The sequence below is a fragment of the Cebus imitator genome, unplaced genomic scaffold, assembly GCF_001604975.1.
Source record: "Cebus imitator isolate Cc_AM_T3 unplaced genomic scaffold, Cebus_imitator-1.0 Scaffold26, whole genome shotgun sequence".
In the NCBI taxonomy this organism is placed as follows: Eukaryota; Metazoa; Chordata; class Mammalia; order Primates; family Cebidae; genus Cebus; species Cebus imitator.
Window position 1 is genome coordinate 10,631,503 of NW_016107341.1, and position 24,857 is coordinate 10,656,359.

The 24,857-nt window shown below is 38.5% G+C and overlaps 1 protein-coding gene across 1 annotated transcript in view; it reads right to left on the minus strand.

Annotated features, from left to right (window-relative positions):
• RELN (reelin) overlaps nucleotides 1-24,857 on the minus strand; it is a 288,489-nt gene that overhangs the window by 29,044 nt on the left and 234,588 nt on the right. Inside the window, exons 43-48 of the mRNA XM_017523146.1 lie at nucleotides 15,214-15,354; nucleotides 13,593-13,770; nucleotides 11,225-11,418; nucleotides 6,779-7,035; nucleotides 2,168-2,322; nucleotides 869-1,083 (exon numbers count right to left, since the gene is read on the minus strand). Coding sequence (XP_017378635.1) covers nucleotides 869-1,083; nucleotides 2,168-2,322; nucleotides 6,779-7,035; nucleotides 11,225-11,418; nucleotides 13,593-13,770; nucleotides 15,214-15,354 — 1,140 coding nt within the window. The remainder of the gene's footprint in view (nucleotides 1-868; nucleotides 1,084-2,167; nucleotides 2,323-6,778; nucleotides 7,036-11,224; nucleotides 11,419-13,592; nucleotides 13,771-15,213; nucleotides 15,355-24,857) is intronic.

The following is a 24,857-nucleotide window of genomic DNA, read 5'->3' on the forward strand; positions in this document are numbered from 1 at the left end:
AATTTTGAGCCGGTTTGAATTGGGTTTTCTGTTCTTTGCAGCTGAAAGCATCCCGATTTAGTTCCTTAGTATGCTAATTGAATAAGCTCTTTAGATACATTCCAGAAAACTATGAGTGGTCATAATAATATCTATGGGACACTGGGAAATCTGAGTGTAAGCACTTTATTCAAAGCCTCTGTATGTTTTACAAGAATATTTTTCATTTAGTCAGACTATCTGATTAACAGTCGAGGTGCACCTGTTATTTTCTTTTGTGTATATTTCCCCCTAATTTTAAAGTAGAAGATAAAACTTTTGAATTGCCTTAAATTAATATATCCCAGACTTTGCAGAGCAAAGTTTAATCACCTCTGCTCATCTCTGGTCCGGGCTAATTACCTCTCACTGCAGGGGCAGAATATAATGCTTTGATAAGAGAAAAATGGACCCTATAAGTCACACTTGTAGAAACAGCATGATGAGTTAGGATTTGTTTCTGGCTCTGTCTATCACGGATTGATAAGGCAATAATGTGGAAAGTATACGATGCACAGTGGTCCACAGTCTACAAAGTTGAGAAGGTAGGGTACATCTTTTTGTCTGGCTCCCAGACCATCACTATTGCTCTGTCCCCATTTGAAGACTGAGATATGGAAAATAGAAGAGTCTGTGAAAGCCCATTTTGCCAAGTCTGAGGATTACAAGTTGAGGTCAGAAGTTAGCTCATCATGGAAGTTACAACGAAAGTCACCAATTAGAGAACCTTTAGAGTTAGGGAGGAAGAAAGCACTTTACCCACAAATACACATAATTTCAGGCTAACGACAGTGTACCTAATGGACTTCTGAATGCTTGGAACCAGGCTTTGTTTCTGTTTTCTACTTACTTTCCCACTAAGCTTTCAGGAAGTGGGTAGGTAATCCTTTTCCACCCTTTAGTTGGAAAGAACACAGATGGCTGAGAAACACTTCCAGAGCATTTTGGGTCAGCAGGTAAGCACTGAGGGACCAGATAATTCCAGCTCACACCGAAGTCAGTAGAATACTGCACATGAATTTGATTCTGGGCAATTTTTTCAGACACCTTACATCCAACAGAGATCTAATAAACAGAAAAGCAAGATCAAGGTATTAAAACTATATGATTCTGCTCCAAGGACATGGCAGCAAAAAAGCCACTGATAACTTGTTACACACTGCACCACATCTATCCTGTATTTTCAGGTTCATTATTTGTTCTGTAAATGGACAGAGGAAGTTACCATGATTGCCCCAGGTAACAAATTATTGAAAGTGCCAAATATATTGTGTAGGGGGTTTGGAGAGAAACTCAGACCTGTGCTTCTGCCATGCTGGCTGAAAGCCTTCGAAGGCCTGGGCTTACTCCTCCAAATTGTTAGTTGTGTTAATGGTCTGGTACTTCTATTTGGCAGAATATTTAACCAAGAAGAATTGCTAACAGCTTTACAAATTTTACTATTTTGTTGTACAATTTATGACAATTTATTTTGTACTATTTTACTACTTTGTTGGACAATTTGTGACTCTCAATGCATCACTTTCAACTCCAGGTAAGATGAAATGAAGTGATAACTGAAGGTAGTTTAAAGAAGGCACAGCACCTTTTGTTGATGATGATAGCTATAATGTGACATTGTTTTTAATACAGTGGGATTCAGGTAGACAGGATAAATTGGTTCATATAAAATCTTGGCAAAAATATTAGCCAAAGTTGATGTTGGCACTAATGTTAATCATGCCTTTGTTTTCTATAATTTCATTTCTCCAGAAACATCCAAACATTCTTATAAAAAAAAAGTAGAAATAAGCATTATAGCTTTAATTTTCTCTTGATGAAACAAATCGCCTAAGTCATATAATGATTTAACTCGGGGAGTTATAATCAGTATCCTACATTTTTATTGTTGATATTTTTCTCTATCAGTATTTCATCCTGAGCAGAAACCTATTTATTCTTATAAAAGTTTCAACTTGAAATAGTTCAGAAATAAAATACTTTTAATCATTAGGCAATTTGAGTTGTATATTACTTTAATAGGAAATTTACTTTTCAAAGAATATACTAAGTCAATGAAATACTAGATGATCTTTCCTCTGTGATATTTTTGATTTGTTACATTGCTAATGTACGGTTGTTTATATAATCAAGATCATAATGTTTTCACCTTGAATTGTATAATCCAGCCTTCAGTGGGAGTCAGGTCGTGGGTCACGGCATACACCTCTCGTCCATCATGACTGCCACAGAGCATCACACCATCAGGGGAGTCACAGAACCTTTCCACTGTACAGTCATCATGGAATAGCCAGTGCTCATTCACTTAAAACAAGAAAACAAAATCTTAATACAAATTTTGTGACAAAAATACTTGAAGCAAATTTTCATAAGCAAGACAGAGAATTATTTTAAGTAGAAACAGCTCATATTCTATACACTCTACAGACAAAACAGTAATGTAAATACATTGTTTCAGGAACATGAATACTAAGAGGATTGACCTTTGTCTGATATTAGTACACACACAACTACCCAACTATAGGTATTAGTCTACACATAGAAAAAAAGTATATTGCATGCATTGTAAATGAAAATCAAAAGGAAATAGCTAATTTTTTGACAGACATTTAACTTTTTAGATAGCATATAAAGAAGGAAAGATAATTTTTTTTTCTTTTTGAGATGGGGTCTCACTCTGTCGCTAGGCTGAAGTGCAGTGGCACAATCTTGGCTCCCTGTAACCTCTGCCTCCCGGGTTCAAGTGATTCTCCTGCCTCAGCCTCTCAAGTAGCTGGGATTACAGGTGAGCGCCACCACGCCCAGCTAATTTTTGTATTTTTAGTAGAGACAGGGTTTCACCATGTTGGCCAGGATGGTCTCAATCTCTTGACCTCGTGATCTGCCCGCCTCGGCCTCCCAAATTGCTGGGAGTACAGGCATGAGCTACCACACCCGGCCAGGAGAGATAATTTTTAGTAACAGTATGAGGAAGATTGTTAACTACTTCTACTCAAATTTTGAAAGTATTATCTGGGTAAGTAAAAAGCTTGTAATGAATTTTTTATAACTTTATCAAGATATAATTGACATATAAAACTTATGCACATTTAAAATATACATCTTATCTGGGTATGGTGGCTCATTCCTGTAGTTCCAGCATTTTGAAAGGCTGACATGGGAGGATTTCTTGAGGCCAGCCTGGGCAACATAGTGATATCCTGAGTCTTAAAAAAAAATTAGCCGGGTGTGGTGCTGCATGCCCATAGTCTCAGCCACTCAAGAGGCTGCTTGGGCCCAGGAGTTCAGGGCTGCAGTGATCTGTGATTGTGCCACTACACTCCAGCCTGCGAAGCAGAGTGAGACCCCGTCTCTAAAAAATTAGCTTTAAAGATGAAATATACATCTTGATGAGTTTGGAAATATGCACACCTCATGATACTATCACAAGCCAGGAACCAAATCAATCCATCACCTCCAAAAACGTCCTTGTGTTCTTTGGTGTACATGTGTGTGTATTTTTTGGGAGGAGGGTGTTTAGAACACCTAACAAAAAACATATCTTCTTAACATATTTTCAGTGCACAATATCATCCTCTCAACTGTAGATACTATGTCGTACGGCAGATCTCTAGAACTTACTTCTTTTGCATGAGAAAAACTTTATAGCCATTGAAAAAGTATTCCTTATTTCCCCTTTCCCCAGATCCTGGCAAGCACCCTATTTAATTAGAAACAAATGATTTTTGAGTTCAAGAAATGAGTTGAGAAAAATTAAAACTGCATTGTGTAGTTTGTTATAAAGATCAATTTTATGTCCTAAAATGTGAAGCCATACTTAATTTGGCCAAAAGTAAAATAAAATATTGTTAAAGAGATTATTTAAGAAGTTAGGATTCTCTCTAAGATAATACTTTTATAAATTTACCTTGGTAATGTTCTTAATATTTGATTATTTAGGTATGGATACTCAAGTATTCTATACAGATATTTCTTTTAATTAGTCTTGACTCCACTTCTAAACCTGATTAACAGTTAACACTTCGAGGAAATGTACTCAGGAAAATACTACTGAAGGAACAGATTTGTAAGAGTCTAAAGAAAACCTAAGCAGCAAGGCTATGAATTGATTAATGCAGAGTACATCCTTTGTGTTGGTCCTCTCTCTCTTAACTCCTTCCTGCACGCCCCTCACAGTTCCTTTTCCCTTCTGGAAGAGGTGATTTTACATTTATTTTATCCCAGAAAAGTTAGATGTTAAACATATCCATAATATATGTTGCATCTGATTCATAATATGCTTTGATTTTATAGGTCCAGTTCTTTTCTAAAAGTTTTCTGGCTAGTCCCAGCATTTCCAGGGAAGCTGAACAGGTGCAGCTGGAGGCTTGGAGCCACTATGGAAGCAGCACAGTTGATACCTCAGAGGATCCAGAGAAAAGACCAAGTAACTGTAATTCAGCCTTCACCCATATTGTGTCTTTTTGATTTTGTCTGAGCATATATGCCCATACAACAAGCAACTTATCTCTGGGATTCAAATAGTGACTGCAATACCATTATCTGTGTTTTCACTCTGAGGGATTTGGAGCCACATTTAATCCTACATCACGGATACAGTACTCAGAAGTCAAAATGCACAGAAATTTGAATTCCAATAAGAATACTCTGAGCCAGTTTATTCTGGGGTACACATTTCATTTTATGTTAGAACTCTGCAATCCTGATGAAAGAGAGTCTGCGTTACTCAACTAACGCATCCTTGTCTCCTGCAGGATTAGAAACTACTCCTGTATGTACAGGTTACGGTTTCTAGGAAGTCTATTTTTGCAAGACAGGAGCCAGAAAATTTGTTCCTTCAATTGTGTATCACTAATTAAAACTAAAGACAAATCAGTATTTTAGGTACCTAAAAACTAGCCTGTTTGCTTTTATTAATATGAAAGCAGTGTTTATTCTCTGATTGTAAACTCACTTATGTAAACCATTACACACACAAAAAAATAAATGAGTAATAAAGCAAAATTCTGAACCAGATCTATGTAAGCAAATGTAAATAACCTTCTTAAGAGTAAGACACTTCGTAGTGGTGAGGGACATTTTAAGCTTTTTCTATTTACAGGTTTCTTTTTAAACAAGGGAGTTTCAAAGTAAATAGTTGCTGTTACATTATGCCATATGACATACTAATAAACGAATTAATGAAATTAATTAATCTAAATATCCAGTAATACTATTGAGTATATAGCTACTAAAATTTTATATTTTATAAATATATCTAAGAACATGAGGAAATGACAAGGATTTAATTCTAAACAAAAAAAGCAGGCTATAAAATATATATAATTTAAGACCATCATTTTGTTAAAACTATGTAAATGTGCTAAAAAAAAGTTCTCTAAGAATATCTGCCAAAATATTGACAATGGTTATCCCTGAGTGATTTTTATTTTCATCCTCATGATTTTCTGTATTTTTTCAGTTTCACGTTTTGAACATGTATTACTTTTACAATAAAATATTAACAACTAAAATAATTTAAAATTTTAAAAATTCTTCAAGTTTCAATTTTTTTTCAGGACATGCTGTTCCTGTGGAAGATTCTTATCAGTCTTATCACTGTAAAAATGAACCAGACCATCTTTTCCATGCAAGCTGCTAGGGGCTGAGCTGGGTGTGACACAGTTCCACTGTCTGAATCAACACTGGCATAACAGTATATCTATCTTTACTGTTTAGATACATGTTAGTATGGGGTATATAATTAACATCACTGCTTTATCTGAAGATACCATGTCTCATGTAGTATAACCAAATATGTGGCATGGCAAAGATACGTAATACAAGACACCACTTTTTATAAAGGTGACCAGAATAGTGTCATGAAATGAAAAGAAAATAAGACATTAAAAATGAGAGGAGTATAGGCTGGGCGTGGTGGATCACGCCTGTAATCTCACGCCTGTAAAAACTTTGGGAGGCTGAGAGGGGATCACCTGAGGTTAGGAGCTCGAGACCAGCCTGGCCAACATGGTGAAACCCCATCTCTATTAAAATTACAAAATTAGCTGGACGTGGTGGCGCATGCCTGTAATCCCAGCTACTGGAGAGGCAGGGGCAGGAGAATTGCTTGCTCCTGGAGGCAGAGGCTGCAGTAAACTGGGATCGTGCCACTTCACTCCAGCCTGGGTAATAACAGTGGAACTCTGTCTCAAAAAAAAAAAAAAAAAAAAAAAAAAAACAAACAAAAAAAAAAAAAAAAAAAAAAAAAAAAAAAAAAAAAAAAAAAAAAAAAAAAAAAAAAAAAAGAGAGGAGTACAAACAGGTACTTCCTGCTTCACCATCATCACTGAATACCGCTATGGGGAATGAGGGGTAACAAGCAAGACTTGAGACATGCCCTAAGACATGAAATGCCATCACATGTGTCTGTTCTGTAGCAAAACAAAATATTTGTCTTTGGATATTAAAACAAATGACTGGGAAATGTTGGCTTTCTACCCAAAATAGAAAACAGGAAACTGAAAATTTTCTACGAAAAAAAATCGTCTTGTTAATAAAATTATAGATTGCTATATATAAAAAACACAATAGCTGGCTTGAATGAAAGAAAAGATTTAGGTAAAACGCCAATCAGGAAGGCTGAGAGGAAAAAAAGGAGACAGTATTTTCAGTATTTCTACACCAGTGGAAGGTTCCACATTTTGTTCTTTTGAAAAGACCCAAATCCAAACCACTGCATTTCCACTGGGCTTTTTATTTAGCATTGTACATAATTTACCTGAAGTTTTGTCTTCCATAAACATGTCAAAGGCAATCCTCCCGACCGGGCCGGCATCTGCAGGGGAGCGCTCGTGCTGGGGCACTGGGGCACTGCTGAAGGTGTCCAGCATAACAGTCCTCTGGTCAGCAGAGCCTGAGATGAGGACATTGTCAATGGCCCAGTCGTTCTGATCCAGGCCATCATGTCTTGGCTGCCACCAGCGGAAGCGGGTGGCAATCTCTTTAGCGTCAGGAGGGAGAAGGATATTCACAAATCTATAGGAAAATGATGGGGGAGGGTACGGGGAAGAACCCTTGTCAAATATCTCCTGTGAGTAAAAAGATTTACAACCAGCCATAAGATACTGTATGTCTCATGGTGGGTGAGGGAGGGACATAAGCTAAAATAATTTTCGAAAACCACGACTAACTGGCTTAATTTTATGAAGTCTCAATAGTCACTAAATTGGGTGAAATAGAATGTGAACAGATTCAAGTATCCCGGAACTAACTACTGGTTCTGTCTGTGGGCAGGCTTTAGAGGGACTGCACAGTTTTTTGCATACAGATATGCACCTGATGGGTATCTGTAGGCCTAGAATATATGCACTTTGGTAGACATAAGCCAATGCTGACTTTTTCCTGTCACCTAGTGTTTGGCTTCTGCTTCCTTCCCTGGCACCTCGTTTTCACTCTGTTTCCATGAGTGCTGGCAAGTGACTTGGAGGATGGACACTGGATTGTGGGAGGACATTTGGGCTCTGAGCATGAGGATACCAAGTTCATTATCAGTTGTCTGTGGTACAGATACTGACTTTGTTTATATGCTTTGTTAAAAACATTAAAAATTCTATATATTCATAGAAAATGTCATGTGAGAACCATGGGCTAGCAAGCCTAGCATGCTATCTATCCCTGTCTCACTCACCAGGGACAGAGATGGAAAAACATGGCTCCATGCTCCAACAGGAAACTGAATTAGCTAGAAATAAGGTCTAACATGCTGCTTGATCACAATTATACATTAAAACCCAGGAACATATCAAGCCCTTTTGAATTTACATTCATAACTCATAAAATCTGTCAGGAAAGATTATTTTACCATCCTCCTCATAAAGTATCATTTTTTTTTTTTTAAAAGATGGAATCTCTCTCTATCACCCAGGCTGGAGTGCAATGGTGCAGTCTCCACTCACAGCAACCTCCAACTCCCTGGTTCAAGCAATTCTCCTGCCTCAGCCTCCCGAGTAGCTAGGATTACAGGCATGCATGCCACTATGTCTGGCTAATTTTTGTATTTTTAATAGAGATAGGGGTTTCACCATGTCGGCCAGGCTGGTCTCAAACTCCTGACCTCAGGTGATCCACCTGCGTCGGCCTCCCAAAGTGATGGGATTACAGGCATGAGCCACCATGCCCAGCCAGTATCATTTGATTTATTAATCTATGCTAATCCACTTCCCTTTAACCTCAAGGGATGCCTCTTAGTATTTGTAAAGCTCCAGGACAGGCAAACAGCCCAAATTCATCCCATGAAGCCCTTTAAACTGAGGGCTTCAGTGAAACTTGTTTTAGTCTTTGTCTTTCACATTAAAGAGGTTTCATTATATTAGTTTTGTTTATACAGTATCTCTTTGTGGATTTATTTTTTTCTTTCTCTTTTTTTGTATCTTCCTTGAGGTACAGTGGCCAGAACAGTAGGTCATATTCCAGATGGGGGCCAACTAAGATTCGTTCACAAGTAGGATGCATTTTTTTTGAAATGGAGTTTTGCTCTTGTTGCCCAGGCTGGAGTGCAATGGCGACATCACAGCTCACTGCAACCTCCGCCTCCTGGGTTCAAGCGATTCTCCTACCTCAGCCTCCTGAGTAGCTAGGACTACGGGCATGTGCCACCATGCCTGGCTAATTTTGTATTTTTAGTAGAGATGGGGTTTCTCCATGTTGGTCAGGTTGGTCTTGAACTCCTAACCTCAGGTGATCCACCAGCCTTGGACTCCCAAAGTGCTGGGATTACAGGCGTGAGCCACTGTGCCTAGCTGGTAGGATGCTTTTAGTTGGATTTCTAACACTTGGATTTTAAATACTTTTTTTTTATTATGCTGTCAATTTGTGCACCCTTTGTGCCATGCTAGCTTAATGGATCTTAGTCTTAGGGAAGAACAGGGTAGACTAGAAAGTATGAGTCTTAGCGCCTCATCTGTGTGGGTACTAGCAGCTGAGAGACATCACCCTTTAGGCAGAGTCTTTTCCAAAGTCCATTTCCTCATTTACGTCAATTTTGAAGCTCATTTCCCTGTACCCTTTTTTTGGGGTATGCTTATCTTGTGAGATGTTCCTAAAATTTACCTCTATTGGTTTGGCATGTTTAATTTAACATTTTAAAATGTATTACATACTATTAGAAATCTACCGGTTTCTGGAGGGATACACAATCACACTTCTTCACCCAGAGCAATGATCTTTTATCTCTATTTTTTCTTTCCTATTTCTAAATTAGTTTTTATTTTCTCTGATAAATATTTGACCACATTTTAAACATCTTTGGAATGGAAATTTACCTAAGGCTACTTGAAAGTCTAAATAAATTATGACCACTGTTCCTACCTCAGTCAATTTGTTTCTCCTTCAGAGAACTAAAGTAGATCAGACAGTTATACTTTTACCCTACAGAAACATAACTCTCTTCTCCTTGTATGTTATGCTGCTTAAGTGTTCAGGAACTCATACTTGAGGTCTTTATAAATTCCTCCATCAGGACGAAGGAAACAGTTTACTTGGCTTGTCTGTTATCTCCTACTAATAGATGAGCACAGGGTACTCTGTATCACTTAGCTTGTAGTTGGATTCCTTTATGGGGATCAAACTTTAATGTAAGTGCAAGATTTAAAAGTTTTGCTTCTGGCAAAAGCTGCTAGTATTTCCTCAATGGCCGTTCTCCCTTTCTTCCTAACAGGAGCCTTTTTATCCAGGTGACTGGATGCCCAGAATAAAGACAGCATGTCCAGCCTTCCTTGCATCTGGGTGTGGCTATGTGGCTAAACTATAGCTACTGGAATATAAAGGGGAGGTTTGTGCAGCTGTTAGGAAATGTCCTTGAAGAGAGAGTACATCTTTCTTGCCCCATCCTCCCTCCTATAGACTGTAAGGTTGGGGAGCTAGTGGCCCTTTTGAACCATGAGATGAAAGCCACATGCTGAGTGGGGCAGAACAAAACGACAGGAGGAACCTGCGTCACTGGTGCTTGCGAAGCCACTATAGCAGTCAGTCCTGGAGTACCTTTATGGGGGAGCTAATTTACATAGGAGTGAGAGAGAAACTTATTTTGTGTTTCTTGCCATTGGCAGCTGAACCTATTCTTAACTAATATATTTAATTTAAATGATCATTTGTAAGGTTCTTTTTATTTTACTCAATTTTTAGCCCATATCTGGCTTGCCATGAAGTACGGGATTATCCATGTTTCCTTTCTTTCTTTTCTTTTTTTTTTAAATGGGGTCTTACTCTGTTACCCAGGCTAGAGTATAGTGGCACAATCATAGCTCACTGCAGCCTCAAACTCCTGAGCTCAAACAATCCTCCTGCCACAGCCTCCTGAGTAGCTGGGACTATAGGCACATGCTGCCACATCCAGGTAGTTTAATTTTTTTTTTTTTGTAGAGGTGTCTTGCTTTTTTGTCCAGGCTGGTTTTGAACTCCTGGCTTCAAGTGATCCTCTTGCCTTGGCTTCCCAAAATGCTGGGATTACAGGTGTGAGCCACCATGCCCAGTTGTGTTTCCTGTTTGAACTATATGTATTTCCTCTTCTCTTCAGCCTCCCCCTGGACCCTGTCTTTCTCTTTCTGTTTCTCCCTCTTTCTGTCTTCTCTTTCCTTACCCTCTTCTTCCTCCTACTTTACTGAATATGCTATTTTCCTTCTTAACTCCGACTTTTCTAATTGGTCACATTCATTGCTTTTGGCCCTTCAATAATTTTTTAAAAATGACCTATACATTGTGTTTATTCCAAGTTTTTAAATAAGGGGTTTAAAAATAATCTGTAGGCTTTTTAAGAATATTTACATTTGATCGCATTTCTTCGCTTTCCAGTCCAAAATTCTCTAAAATGTAGCGAACACTATATAAGTAAATAAATATTTATTTTTCTGTTTCCATTTTCCCAAAGTGTTACTGAAATTAATTATAATACACTAGTTAATTTTTATGGGTTTTGCACTGGGTTTATTCACTGTTGGCATTGTGGTAGAATATTTTATCTTATTCTGGGATGTGAAAACTAGTTGTTCTTAAAATAAAAACCCAAACCAGCTATTTATCCAGCTCAGAAACCCTTCTTCATTGCAGTCCCAGAGGCATTCTCTACTGAGGCATAAGTCTTGAGGTCCCTTTCAGTCCCCTGTAATTGACTGCTGGTAGCAATCTCTGCTCAACATACTAGTTATTAGATATCAAATCGAATACAAACCCGGGCTTACTGTACTGGTCATAGAAAATTTCCATTAGTAGGTTCCAGGTAATGCCTCCATTGACAGAATATTCCAAGAGAACACCTTGGTTACGGTTGTTTGGTGTAATCAGGCACCCATACATGAAGTAAAATTGGATAAACTCAGCATTAGTGAGGTTTAGATCCACAGTGACTAACAGTCGACTACAACCCTAAGGAAAAGAAGTAAAATAAAATAAAAAAAAAAAAAACAGTGACAGGGAATCTTGATTGCAGATTATAGATTTTCTCTGGCTTCCTTTTTTTTTTTTCTTTTTTTGAGACAGTGTCTTGCTCTGTCACCCAGGCTGGAGTGCAGTGGCACCATCACAGCTCACTGCAGCCTCGATCTCCTGGGTTCAAGCGATCTTCCCACCTCAGCTTCCCAAGTGGCTGGGACTACAGGTGCATGCCTCCATGTCTAGCTAATTTTTTATAGAGACAGAGTTTCATCATGTTGTCCAAGCTGGTCTTGAACTCCTGGGCTCCAGTGATCTGCCTTCCTTGGCCTCCCAAAGTGCTAGTATTTCCATTCTTTTTATATTTCTTTTGTAATACAAGCCACACAGTATTGTAGCACCAATTTTCTTATCCTCTTTCTTACTATGTTAATTCTTAGTATTTTGCCGAGTACACCGTAGGTACCCAGCACATGTTTGCTGAACTTTGAAATTTCAGCATTCACGACTACTTACGGAGGATAATGTATTCTAAGATGATTTTCTCTCTCTCTTTTTTTTTAATATGAAAGTTTATTTGGGCCAAGGTTGAATACTGCAGCCCAGGACACATTTCCAAGTTGCCTTGGCTATTTTTTTTCATAAGCAAGATGAAAGCTAGAACTAAGGTAATTGCCTTTTTTTTTTTTTTTAAATAAAACTATCTCCAGTTATTTTCTGGCATTTATTAGATTTTTAAAAATCAATCAACCACTAAGAAAGTAGCATTTTGAGATGACTGTTTCATTATTGTTATTATTTATTTAATTTTTTGAGAGAGTCTGGCTGGAGTGCAGTGGTGTGATCTTGACTCACTGCAGCCTCCATCTCCCGGGTTCAGCAATACCCAGGGAGCATAGGCATGTACCACCATGCCCAGCTAATTTTTATATTTTTAATGGAGATGGGGTTTCACTATGTTGGCCAGACTGGTCTTGAACTCCTGACCTCAGGTGATCTGCCCACCTTGGCCTCCCAAAGTGTTGGGATTACATGCATGAGCCACTGAGCCTATAAATAGATGACTATTTTAATATGAAATTTAAGAATAGCCACATTGAAAATCTTATAATTATAGAGATAATCTCTAATTATTGTAATGTTTTAAATTTAAACTTTAGCAGAATTTAATGGCATCTATATTAATTTCTTAATGTTGATATGCAGATACTTTTAGTTGAACATATGTGAAAGACTCACTTTTAGTTCTAGGTGGAGAAAAGTATCCTGAACCCTGCAATCTTTCTCAGTGTTGATGATTATAATAAGCCTATATGCTATATGTTTTCTTGTTACTTGGGTTAAAATGTTAAATATAAATAATATACTTCATTGGCACAAATGTAAACTCTAAGGTAGGGCACGCTAAGGAAATAAAGAGCTGGCAGTAAATTTGTCATTTAAAAAATTAATTTGTCTATCTAATGATGGTATAAAAGAAATTGTATTTTAAACAGAGTTACCTTTGGCAGAAAAGTCGAGTGACTATAAAATTTCTCAAAGAAAGTTTTCAACATTGCTGCTATCACTCACAAGATAATATGATACACACAGAAATGTCTAGTAATTTTGAATTAATAATTATTTCCTGAATAATCTACAAAAATGATTCATTGTTGTTAATAAATTCAGGAACCATTGCAGCTCACTTTCCAGATTTCTGGCTCCTTAAATCCAAAATCTGTTGCAAGCTCGAGTTTTCAATTAGAAGGGCTCCATGCAGATGGAAGATTGTACAAGTGCTCTTTTCCAAGATTAAAATTCACTCACATCCTTTTATAATGTGTACTTAAATATGCTCTGTGCTGACATTACCCTGAATAATTAAATTGTCTCAACTGATTTGTGGTAGAAAAGTCCTGAGAATGATTAGTATTTTCTGATTACTTAGTATAAAGCATAATTTAAAGTTATACTATATTCATTTTCTGATTACTTAGTATAAAGTATAGTATAAAATTATCTTTATAATATAAAGATTTGTATAAAGTTGAAAGTTCAGATCAGGGTTGTAATTTAGGGTAACTAACTCTGCATCTTGATTTGTCCATTAAACTTCAGAAAGGAGTCAATTATTTGGAAGGAACTCAAGAGGAGCAGAAATGAATCACCAGTAGCCAAACACTCACCCCGCTGAAATGAAGAGCCATTCCCGACGCCACAGCTCCACACACTGTGCTCAATTTCCCTCCGTTCACAGTTAGCCAGTTCTGATTGGATGGAGATCGATTGAAGTTGTCTTTGAGTTGGGTTGGAAGAGAGGTCTCAGGGTCATCACAATACAGGCCACCCCACTGTTCATCACAGCTGGGTGCAGAGTAGGAGAGAGGAAAAGTCAACATCAAACAAAGCCCCTGGAAGCTTGTTCTCAAATTGGTGAAGACTACTCTTTTCCTAGTCTAAGATGATGAAAAGTTACTGATTTTTAGAGAGCTTGCCAGAATTCACCTGTGCTCCTTAACTGTCCTTTAGGTTACAGATAATCTATGAATTAACTACCTCTGATATTTCCTATGGTAGTGATTCAGGGTTATAGGTGGAGAGAAAGAAGCAACTTCAAAGAATCTACTAAGGCCCATCTATTATATCATACAGCTCTGAATGGCTGATAAACAATGGCAGCTGCCAAAGTAAGGTACAAAAGTAGGTCCCAATAATTTACAGAATTGATCTTTTAAAGAGAGGCTTTGAGCCACTTAGGAATGCGCATACAAGTTAGCAGCAGCTCTGCTAGCTTTAGAAAAGAATTTTAACGAAGGATGCTGTGGAAAAGAAAATGTGTTCCAGTACGTTTGAACAAGTGCATAGACAAGTGTAACACAAAAGCATGTACATTTGTATTCCTTTTCTGAAAAGAGGCCATGGTCCTAAAAGCACAAGATACTTCAGGCAATAACTGTCATTTGTTACTAAAAGACTGACTTCCCTGTTCAGGGTGGAAGGGGACATGAACAGAGGACTGGGAGGCTCAGGGGTCTCAAGGGTTGTCCTGGGTATGGGCTGAAGTCATTAACCAAAAAAAAGACTTCCCAGGTATATGGGGATTAGTGGGAGATTGTGCCACTGCACTCCAGGCTGGGTGACAGACTGAGACTCCATCTCAAAAAAAGCATAATCTCAAAAATAAAGCATAGAGGCCTATGGTATGTGTGTGTGCATGTACACACACACACACACACACACACACACACACACACACACACACACACACACATTCTCTCTCTTCATTTAAATTATTCCAAATATGCTGAGGTTCTCTAAGAGTAATATAATAGGCCTGTCCATTAAATACCTCTGGTAAATTGACCAGACATCTACATACTTTCTTAGGCAAACAACACAGCAGTATAAATTAAGCCACGACAAACACATATCCTTACACACATCCAGACCTAAGTGAGAAAAATACTTATGATGTAATAGTTTTGGTCAGAACATACTGAACTCCTGAACTTTTCTAATTTTATGTCCAAGGCTCAAGTGTATCACAGAAACACAGAAGGAAATAAAATATAGTTAATTATAAGTCATCTGTCTCCTGACAAGACAGCTATTGGTCAGTCCCTAATCTCTAAGCAAAAATGAAGATACAGTATCCTTCAACTTCACAGTTAGCTGAAGATCATATTTCAGAAAAAATGTACAACTTAAGGAAGCATGGGAGTGATTCAAAAACCAGTTACAGAAAAGTCTCCTAGATGGAATGTGAATCAGGAGCATTCAACAGAAGGAAGAGAAAAATCGACTTACACGCAGTTCCCCTGGATGCATCTCCCATGGCCACTGCACATGTCTATGCAGCCATCCCCGATATAGACATTATCTATTGCCCATGTCTGCTGCTTGTCAAAAGGAGCTGGTTGATGCCAACGGAAACGAGTGGCTTGGGACCTTTGAAGAAGAAAAGAATTTTAATGAAGGACGCTGTGGAAAAGAAAATGTGTTCCAGTATGTTTGAACAAGTGCATAGAGAAGTGTAACACAAAAGCATGTACATTTGTATTCCTTTTCTGAAAAGAATGTTCATCATTACAATGTTCTTTTTTTTTTTTTTGAGACAGACTCTTGCTTTGTCACTGGGGCTGGAATGCAGTGGCATGATCTCAGCTCACTGCAGCCTCTGCCTCCCGAATTCAAGCAATTCTTATGCCTCAGCCTCCTGAGTAGCTGGGATTACAGGCATGTATCACAACACCCAGTGAATTTTTGTATTTTTGGTAGAGACGGGGTTTCATTGTGTTGGCCAGGCTGGTCTTGAACTCTTGACCTAAAGTGATCCACCTGCCTCAGTCTCCCAAAGTGCTGGGATTACAGGCATGAGCCACTGTTCCCGGCCGGCCGTTATTACAATGTTCTATACAAAACTTTGTTTATAGTCAGACCAAACCAACCAAACGGTGATAGCTTAATCATACATTTAGGCCCAGGGATCTTTCTAAGCCTTGTAAAGAACAGACAGTCAGAAACAAATGAATCCCGAAACGGGAAGCCTCAGGGGAGCTGGGAGCCTTGGATTTCATGTGGGAAGTACCCTGGAGTGACACCAGAGCTGCTGCTAACTTGTATGTGCAAAATTGGAAAAGACGGCTCTCTCTCTGGATTTGGCTTGGGAACAGAATATGAGCTGGATTTCAGCTTTCCACTTGCTCCCTAACTGGACAGAGAAAATTGTACAGAAAAAACAGAAAGCATAATCAATGAAACCAGACTTATTTTACATCGATATAAAAGTGATGTAAGTAAAACTAAAACAGAGTTCCCTCATTCCAGAGACAAATGCATTTGCTCATTCACACCATTCTGGGAGTGTCTTGTTCGAAAATACAAAAACACATGTGTTTTCAGAGGCACTAGATGGCAGTAAAATCCCAGCAATGCCTGAGGCTCAAGTGTGCTGAACATGAAAAGACTTTCAGAGAAATCCATTTGTGTTTATTAATCCATATATGTTCCGTCATTAAGAGACCATTAATCATTTGACTGAGGAATATCTGTTTTAGGCAGGAGAAAAGACCAAACAACAGGAAGGAGTTTGCATTTTCCAAATGAAAATATTTCTATAAAGTTTAGAAAATGGAAAAGAAACAGACTAGAAGTAAAATCTTCACTCTGAAAGAAAGAGGTCAGGCTGATACATGTCTGTGGAGCGTCTATGTACAAACTGATTTCTCCATAATTCTGCTGGTTCCCGTCTTCTGCATGTTCCTCCAGCAGAGTGATCTCTGCCTAATAAGCTCCTGTCACAACCTACTGCATTTTACTTAAACCCCCAGTCCTCTCCTTGGCCCACAAGATCCTGCCTGAGTTTCCACTGAACTGGGGCCTCTGCTTTCCTCTTTCATCATGGTCATTCGCCTCGAAGCACTATTTCTTCCCTCAGTTCCCAAAGCACATGAAACCCCTTCCAACTTTCTGCCTGTATGCACTCTCTTTCTCTGTCTCTGTCTCTTTCTCTCTCTCTCTTTTTTTTGAGACGGGAGTCTCATTCTGTCACCCAGGTTGAAGTGCAGTGGCACAACTTCAGCTCATTGCAACCTCTGCCTCCCGGGTTCAAGTGATTCTCCTCCCTCAGCCTCCCGAGTAGCTGGAATTACAGGTACCCTCCACCATGCCTAATTTTTTGTATTTTTAGTAGAGATGGGGTTTCACTGTGTTAGCCAGGATGGTCTTGATCTCCGGACCTCATGATCCACCCACCCTGGACTCCCAAAGTGCTGGGATTACAGGTGTGAGCCACCATGCCCTGCCTCTCTGTCTCTCTGTCTCTGTCTCTCTCTCTCTCTCTCTTTCTCTGTGCCTCTGCCTTCCTTCCTCTCTCTCTTTCTGCCTGATTAACCCCTGTGTGTCCTTTGGGCCTCAGAGGAAATGTCAGGTTCTCACAGAGAATTTTTCTTCCTGACCCCTTTTAAAATGTTTTTTTCCATGCTATTCTCTCTTATAGCAAATGGTTGTTTTCCCCTTACAGTATTTGTCACAATTATAGTTATATATATTTATAGTTATACATATTATACATATAGTTATACACAATTATAGTTATACATATTATACATTTGATAAATGTCTGTCTCTTCCTTGGAACAGTAAGTTATAAGGAAGAGGGTGGGGTTGATCCCTTTTTGCTCAACATTGTAGACATTGTGTACAGAACCTAGAGCTTAGTCGGTGTTCTAAAGGTCCAGAAGTTGGTATCCAGGGGCTTCCATTCTCACAGTAAGCAATGTGGAAATGCACTCATGCCTGCAAATTGTGCAATTCAGTGGTTTTGCTGATAAATTATTTTTAATGACTACATGTATCTAAATTTATTTATAGCTATGTCTGTTTATCTGCAGCAACAACTTATAATTAACATAGTGGAATATCATCTTTCCATTGCACATAATAACTCAGAGTCAACATTTACATATTTATTCTGTCTTTTTGTTTTTTAGACTATAGGCTTGTGAAGGGCAGATAATATCTCTGTATCCCTTAGGGGAATATTGTTTTGTATCCTCAGTGCTTACGGGGAGTAGGTAAGTAATAAACTTTCCTTGTTCCTCTAATATCTTACACATACTTCACCAAAGCCCTTGTTGCCTGGTATTAAAAGTGCCTATTCATATGTAAATTCCTGTTAGATTATTTTCCTTATTTATCATTTTATTGTTGGTGGTACCTACAGCTGGAACTTCATAAACATTTGCTGAAAGAATATTAAGTTGGTAGCAATTAAGATGCCCAGGAAGATCAAGACACCCTACAAGAGATGTCCTGTAGGGTAGATGGGGAGGGCCTGGTGTCAGTTGGCCCTGGAGGGACGGTGATTTGATGGCTGTTAAAGGGGAAAGACAGCTTCCCAGCAGCTGAGAGGTGGTATGGGCTGCCTAGCAGGTGGTTGCTTTCTGCGCATTGGCTGTGTTTAATCACAATGTGGGCAACCACTTAGAGAAACTGTACAGAAGATTTAAGAGCCAGATGCATTGTTCGAGTTGACAGCATTTATGGGAACTTCCAACCCTGACATTTTCAATTTGTAAAATCTTTGACATTTCAAAGAAAAGGAAACAGTAAGAAACCACATGAAAAATGTACTAACACGGGAGTTGGCCCATCAGGAGTAAAGATAAGTGAGGGCTTTCATTTGTACTCTGGCACTAGTAGGTTCTATGTCCATAGTGAGTAACTAAACATATAATAAAGGAGTTAAATGAGATGATTTTTAAGGCCTCTTCTCAGATGTGATGATTTTATATTCTTACGAATAACTACACCTAGTAATTATGTACCCATCAAACAAGGATACACATACTATCCAATATTAATTTGTAAGAAGAGGAAACATTTTCACTAAGAACTGGAATACAAGTTAAAAACGAGAGTTTGGAAGTTTAATTGTCAGGATTTCTTATTCCCAGCTCTGTCACAGCTTCACTATGTGAAGGGGCCACATCACTTATGTTTATGTGCTGACACTTCCCGGTCAGTAAAACTAGGAAGATGCTACTTTCTACCTCACAAGGGTGTTGTGAAAATTAATTAGTTCTTATTACTAAGACCTACGAGTGTCTTGGTGGAGTTCCTTGGCAGATGTTATCATTTATCTTTATAATGATGGCTACCATCAGCTGCTACTTCTTGGAGTTGGGGAAAAATGGTCCCAGGGAAGATCTCTCATTTTTCCATATCCTTGTACTCTCTCCTCTTGCTTCTTTTGTGGATTTACGCCATTTCTTCCTCATCTACAGTATGCAGTGAGTGTTACATCAGTTTTATTTAACAGATATTTATTGCTAAGTAGTTAAAATATTACTGCGAATAGTCTGGTTCCCTTCACTGGCCTCCCAGGTATCTCTCCCCATACTACTTCCATATCTTTTAATGGATTTCAATACACATTATGGAAACTCCATTTTTGTTCTTTTCTTCAGAATGACTTCATCTATCTATGAAGTCCTCACTGTCATCATCATGAGAAAAAGCCCTTTGAAAGGAATGTAATTTTTTAAACCTCTCCATCCTTCCCCAAAATATCTTTTACTTCCAAAGAGATACATAAAATATTTAAGCCTAGAAAATGTAGCCTAATGATGCCATTCTACCAAAGAAGAAGATGATGCCCAGTGACCTAAGTCTCACACTGATTCACTAACAAAACTGAGATAATGCAAGGATCTCTTGGTTCATGATTACTTTGTACTGTTATTAAGTAAATCTTTTAAAACTCCACTGCGACCTCCACATATCAACCTACCCTTATCATTACCCATAAATATTAACAGTTGTTAAGCTATGGGAAGCTGTATGTGTTTGACTTCTGCGTCAGCTTTGGAGCTGAAGCCCCTGACCTTCTGTGACACGCAAGAGACTCTGCAATGTCAGCCCATTTTAAAATGTGTGTATATATGCCTTGTAAACCAAGACCTTTCCTTTATATTTTGCATACAATTTCCTCCACTAGCCTATTTCTTGGTATTAGACAAAGGTGGAGAATATTCCAAAGAAAATACGTAAGTGGCCAAAAAGTATAGGATAAGAAGCCCAACATCATCAGCCTTTAGGGAAATGTAAACCAGAACCACAGTGAGATACAACTTCACACTCATGAAGATGGCAATAGTCAAAAAGACAATAACAAGTGCTGGTAAGAATATGGAGAAATTAGAGTCCTCTATGTTGCTGGTGGGAATGTAAAAGAGTACAGCTGCAGTGGATAAAAGGTTGTCAGTTTCTCAAAATGTTGAACAAAATTACCAGCAATTCCACTCCTAGGTATATAGCCAAGAAAAGTAAAAACAAACATCCACATAAAAACTTGCACAGGAATGTTTACAGCAGCATAAAAGGTGGAAGGAACCCAAGTGCCCATCAAGTAATGAACAGATAAATAAAATGTGGCATATCTATACAATGGAATATTATTCAGCTATAATGAGGAATGAGGAGCTGATACAGCCTCCGATATATCATGCTACACTTTGATGCTATGTGAAGGAAGCCAATCGTAAAACAAACACACATTGTATGATTCCATTTCTATAAACTGTCCAGAACAGGCAAATACAGAACATAGCTTAGTGGTTATCTAGGGCTTGGGAGAGGGGTGGGGAGTGACTACTAATAAGTTTAGGATTCTTTTAGGGGGACAAAATATTCTAAAATTACACTGTGGTGTTGGTTTCAACAACCTTGTGGGTTTTAAAATTTAGTAATGACTAAAAAACATTGAATTGTACACTTTTTTATTTATTTTAGTTTTTTGAGACAGGATCTCATCTCGCTCTGTCATGCATGCTGGAGTGCGATGGTGTGATCTTGGCTCACTGCAACCTCTGCCTCCCAAGTTCAAGCAAAACTTGTGCCTCAGCTGTCCAAGTAGCAGGGATTACAGGCATGCACCACCACACCTGGCTATTTTGTATTTTTAGTAGAGATGGGGTTTCACCATGTTGGCCAGGCTGATCTCAAAATCTTGACCTCAGGTGATCCACCTGCCTTGGCCTCCCAAAGTGCTGGGATTACAGGCGTGAGCCACCACACCTGGCCAATAAGCTTTTTTAAAGTAAAGAATATTAGCTACAAAAGGTCACTGTTAAAATGCAAGTTTTCCTTAGGAATCATGATAAAAAAATCAATGGGAAGTCCTTTGTTTACATAGGTAAGTAGAAAGGGGATCTGCTGGGGCCTAGTTAGCTTGTGGAATGAAGTCCAGGTGAGCCTGCCCCTGTGCTAAGCTGCCCTGACAGTACCAGAGTAGAAGGAGCAGGTAGACTCTGAGAAATGGCTGTCGTAGGTTTGGCACCTTTGTTGGAATATGAGAAGGTTAACATACAAAGGCAGCAATGGACATAGCTTTAGTGTGTTTTTATGTTCCAAATCCATATTTTATTACAGCAGAGTGCTCCTAGAATCATAAGCACACTCTGTAACTGTGAATAGGTTAACAGCCTTTTTGAGGAACAATCTTCCTAGTATAATATGCAGGGATATATTATTGAACTGTATATTAATCCAAAGTTTATGGTACAGTGATTAGGAGAGAATGTGTATCAGACAGGAAATAGTTCCCTGTAATGTTTTCAGTACTTTCACATTTTCTATTTGCATCAGTCTATAGTGGCTTAGAGATTCTGTTCCTGGTATTCATGTCCTTAATCCTAAAATGGGTCTTGGGTGCTGTCATTGAGCAAGTTGAGGTAGCCTGGCCTGTGGCTCCAGGAGAAGGGTCTTTTACTATTCCCAAAGCAAGGCAGGAAAGACCGCGGCACTGGGAAAAAGCATGTTCCAGCTTAGCTAAACAAAGGGTCACAGCCCATGACCTACAGACAAGAACTAGAGAAAAAGTAGGCTCTAGAAAAGGGGCATGAAATTGGTGCCAGGAGTGTGAACAAATTACTTATGGTGAAGGCCCTGAAAGTGTGAGGGAGAAGGCACAAAGACCACGCTGGGGAGTTGGTCCTCATGATCCACTGAGTTACAGACAAAAGAAGGAAGTAACACTTTCGAGTGGAAATGACGGGGTGAATCTTAGAAACTGTCTTCCCTAAGGATGTGGAGAAATAGGAACACTTTCACACTGTTGGTAGGAGTGCAAATTAGTGCAACCATTGTGGAAGACAGTGTGGCACTTCCTCAAGGTCCTAGAAACAGAAATACCATTTGACCCAGCAATCCCATTACTGGGTATATGCCCACAGGAATATAAATTGTTCTTTTATAAAGACACATGCACGTATATATTCTTTGCAGCACTATTCACAACAGCAGAGACATGGAATCAACCTAAATGCCCATCAGTGGTAGACTGGATAAAGAAAATGTGGTACATATACACCATGAAAACCTATGGAGCCATAAAAAGGAACAAGATCATGTCCTTTGTAGGAACATGGATAGAGCTAGAGGCCATTATCCTTAGCAAACTAATGCTGGAACAGAGACCCAAATACCATATGTTCTCACTTATAAGTGGAAGCTAAATGATGAGAACACACAGACATATAGAGGGGAACAACACACACTGGGGTCTGTCAAAGGGTGGAGGGTGGGAGGAGGGAGAGGATCAGGAAAAATAACTAATGGGTACTAGACTTAATACCTGGGTGATGAAATAATCTGCACAACAAACCCCCGTGACACAAGCTTAACTGTATAACAAACCTGCACATATACCCCTGAATGTAAAATAAAAGTTAAAAAAAGGAAACTTCTCCTGGTGATTATAATTAACAGTGTAAATTTGTAGGACACCGAAAGGCTGTAATATTTTGTGAATTTTTAGGTAGCATTAATTTGTCCACAAAAGCATCTATACTGTCATTTGGTTTTCTATTCTCCTAAACTTTCTTATAATACACTGAGGTCTGAATACTTGTAGGAGAGAAGTGTTTGGAGTACAGGTTGTGACTCCACACAAGTGGAATAAAGCCCTTATAAGGTAGCCTAGGTCCTTCATGGTATTGCTCTGGATCTAGGGTGGAAGACACATTACAGAGTTAGCAATAGAAGAATTTAAATGAGCCACCCCACGGGGTCTTTCTCCCTTGACAGAGGACCAATGGAGAACTCTGGATCACTGAAACTCCTACTCTAGCCACTGACTATGTGACTTTGAAGAAAACAGAATAATATCCTTGTGTCTTCGTCTGCATCTAATAAAGGGAGGCAGAGACTAGAGGTTAAAGGAGACTTAAGAGACATTTCAACCAATTATATCCATTGTATCCTGACTTGAAAAACAGCTATAATGCATTGTGGGATAAACAGGGAAATTTCAATACTGAATATTGAATAAGTATTGAATAAGAAATTATCATTAATTTTAAGGTATAACAATCTTGCAGGTTTTTACAAAGTTCATTTCTTTTAGAGATACATACTAAAATATTTATAATTGAAATAATATGATGTCTGGGATTTGTTTTAAAATAATATGGGGGGAGGCAGGAGCAAGCAATGCAATTGATGAAACAGTGTTGGTCATGAACTGATAAAAATATTGAAGCTAGGCAATAAGCATATGGAAGTTTAGTATACTATTCTCTTTAATTTTGTGTATTTGGATTTTAAATAAACATGGAAGCCAAAAATAATCCGCAGTCCCTTTAAAATCACAGTATAGGCTGGGTGCAGTGGCTCATGCCTGTAATCCCAGCACTTTGGGAGGCCGAGGCAGGTGGATCACCTGACGTCGGGAGTTAGAGACCAGCCTGACCAACATGGAGAAACCCTGTTTCTACTAAAAATACAAAATTAGCCAGGTGTGGTAGTGGATTCCTGTAATCCCAGCTACTTAGGAGGCTGAGGTAGGAGAATTGCTTGAACCCGGGAAGCAGAGGTTACAGTGTGCTGAGATTGCACCATTGCACTCTAGACTAGGCAACAAGAGTGAAACTCCATCTCAAAAAAAAAAAAAATCACAGTATAATTTTGATTTAAGAATTACAAATAAAAGAGAATGGCTATCATTTTTAGGTAAGGTAATATTTTTATTTTTGCTCATAATTACAGTTAGTAAAAATAAAAACCAGTGTTCTAAGCCCACTGAAAGCATAAAATATATTGTAACATCTTTAAAATACAAATACTTTCTTATAATTTATAAAACATCTTCTTATTGGAGAATGACTTATGTTTAACTGTTTAAAACAATCCTATACGTACCAGTATTTACAAAGTACAGCCAAGTCTCAAATTCCCTGTTAAAACTTTGACAACAATGTTGACAATTTATAAAGCATAAAGGGAATGCTGAATATCTGGGCATAGTTTTAGTTTCTGTTGCAGTGGAAATGGAAATTAATTTGTTTTAACACAGTACCCAAAATATATTACTTATTCAGTATATAAAAATCAACAGTACCATGGTTTATATCAGACAAAATTATTTTATCATGTTCTGCAGTACTGAAAGACCAGCAAAGCTTGGTTAACTAATAGCAGTGATGTTCAAAGTATCAAAATGTTGCATGAGAAGATGGATATGTAAGAGAAGTCCAGTGCTTCTTTAGCTTGGCTGAAACTTTGCAACAAGCTGTTGTTCAGTAATGTGAATGCTTGGAAAAAGCCTTCTTTTACATTTTTTTTCTTCTGAGACGGACTTTCGAGTCTTGCTTTGTTGCCCAGGCCTGAGTGCAGTGGCACAATCTTCGCTCACTGCAACATCCGCCTCCTGGGTTCAAGCAATTCTCATGCCTCAGCCTCCCGAATACCTGGGACTTATGGCATATGTCACCATGCCTGGGCAATTTTTTGTATTTTTAGTAGAGACGTGGTTTCACCGTATTAGCTAGGATGGTCTCCATCTCCTGACTTCGTGATCCGCCTGCCTCAAACTCTGTGCTGATATTACAGGCATGAGCCACCTCACCAAGCCTGCAAAAAGGCTTTCAAAAGATACTGTTATGTTGGAG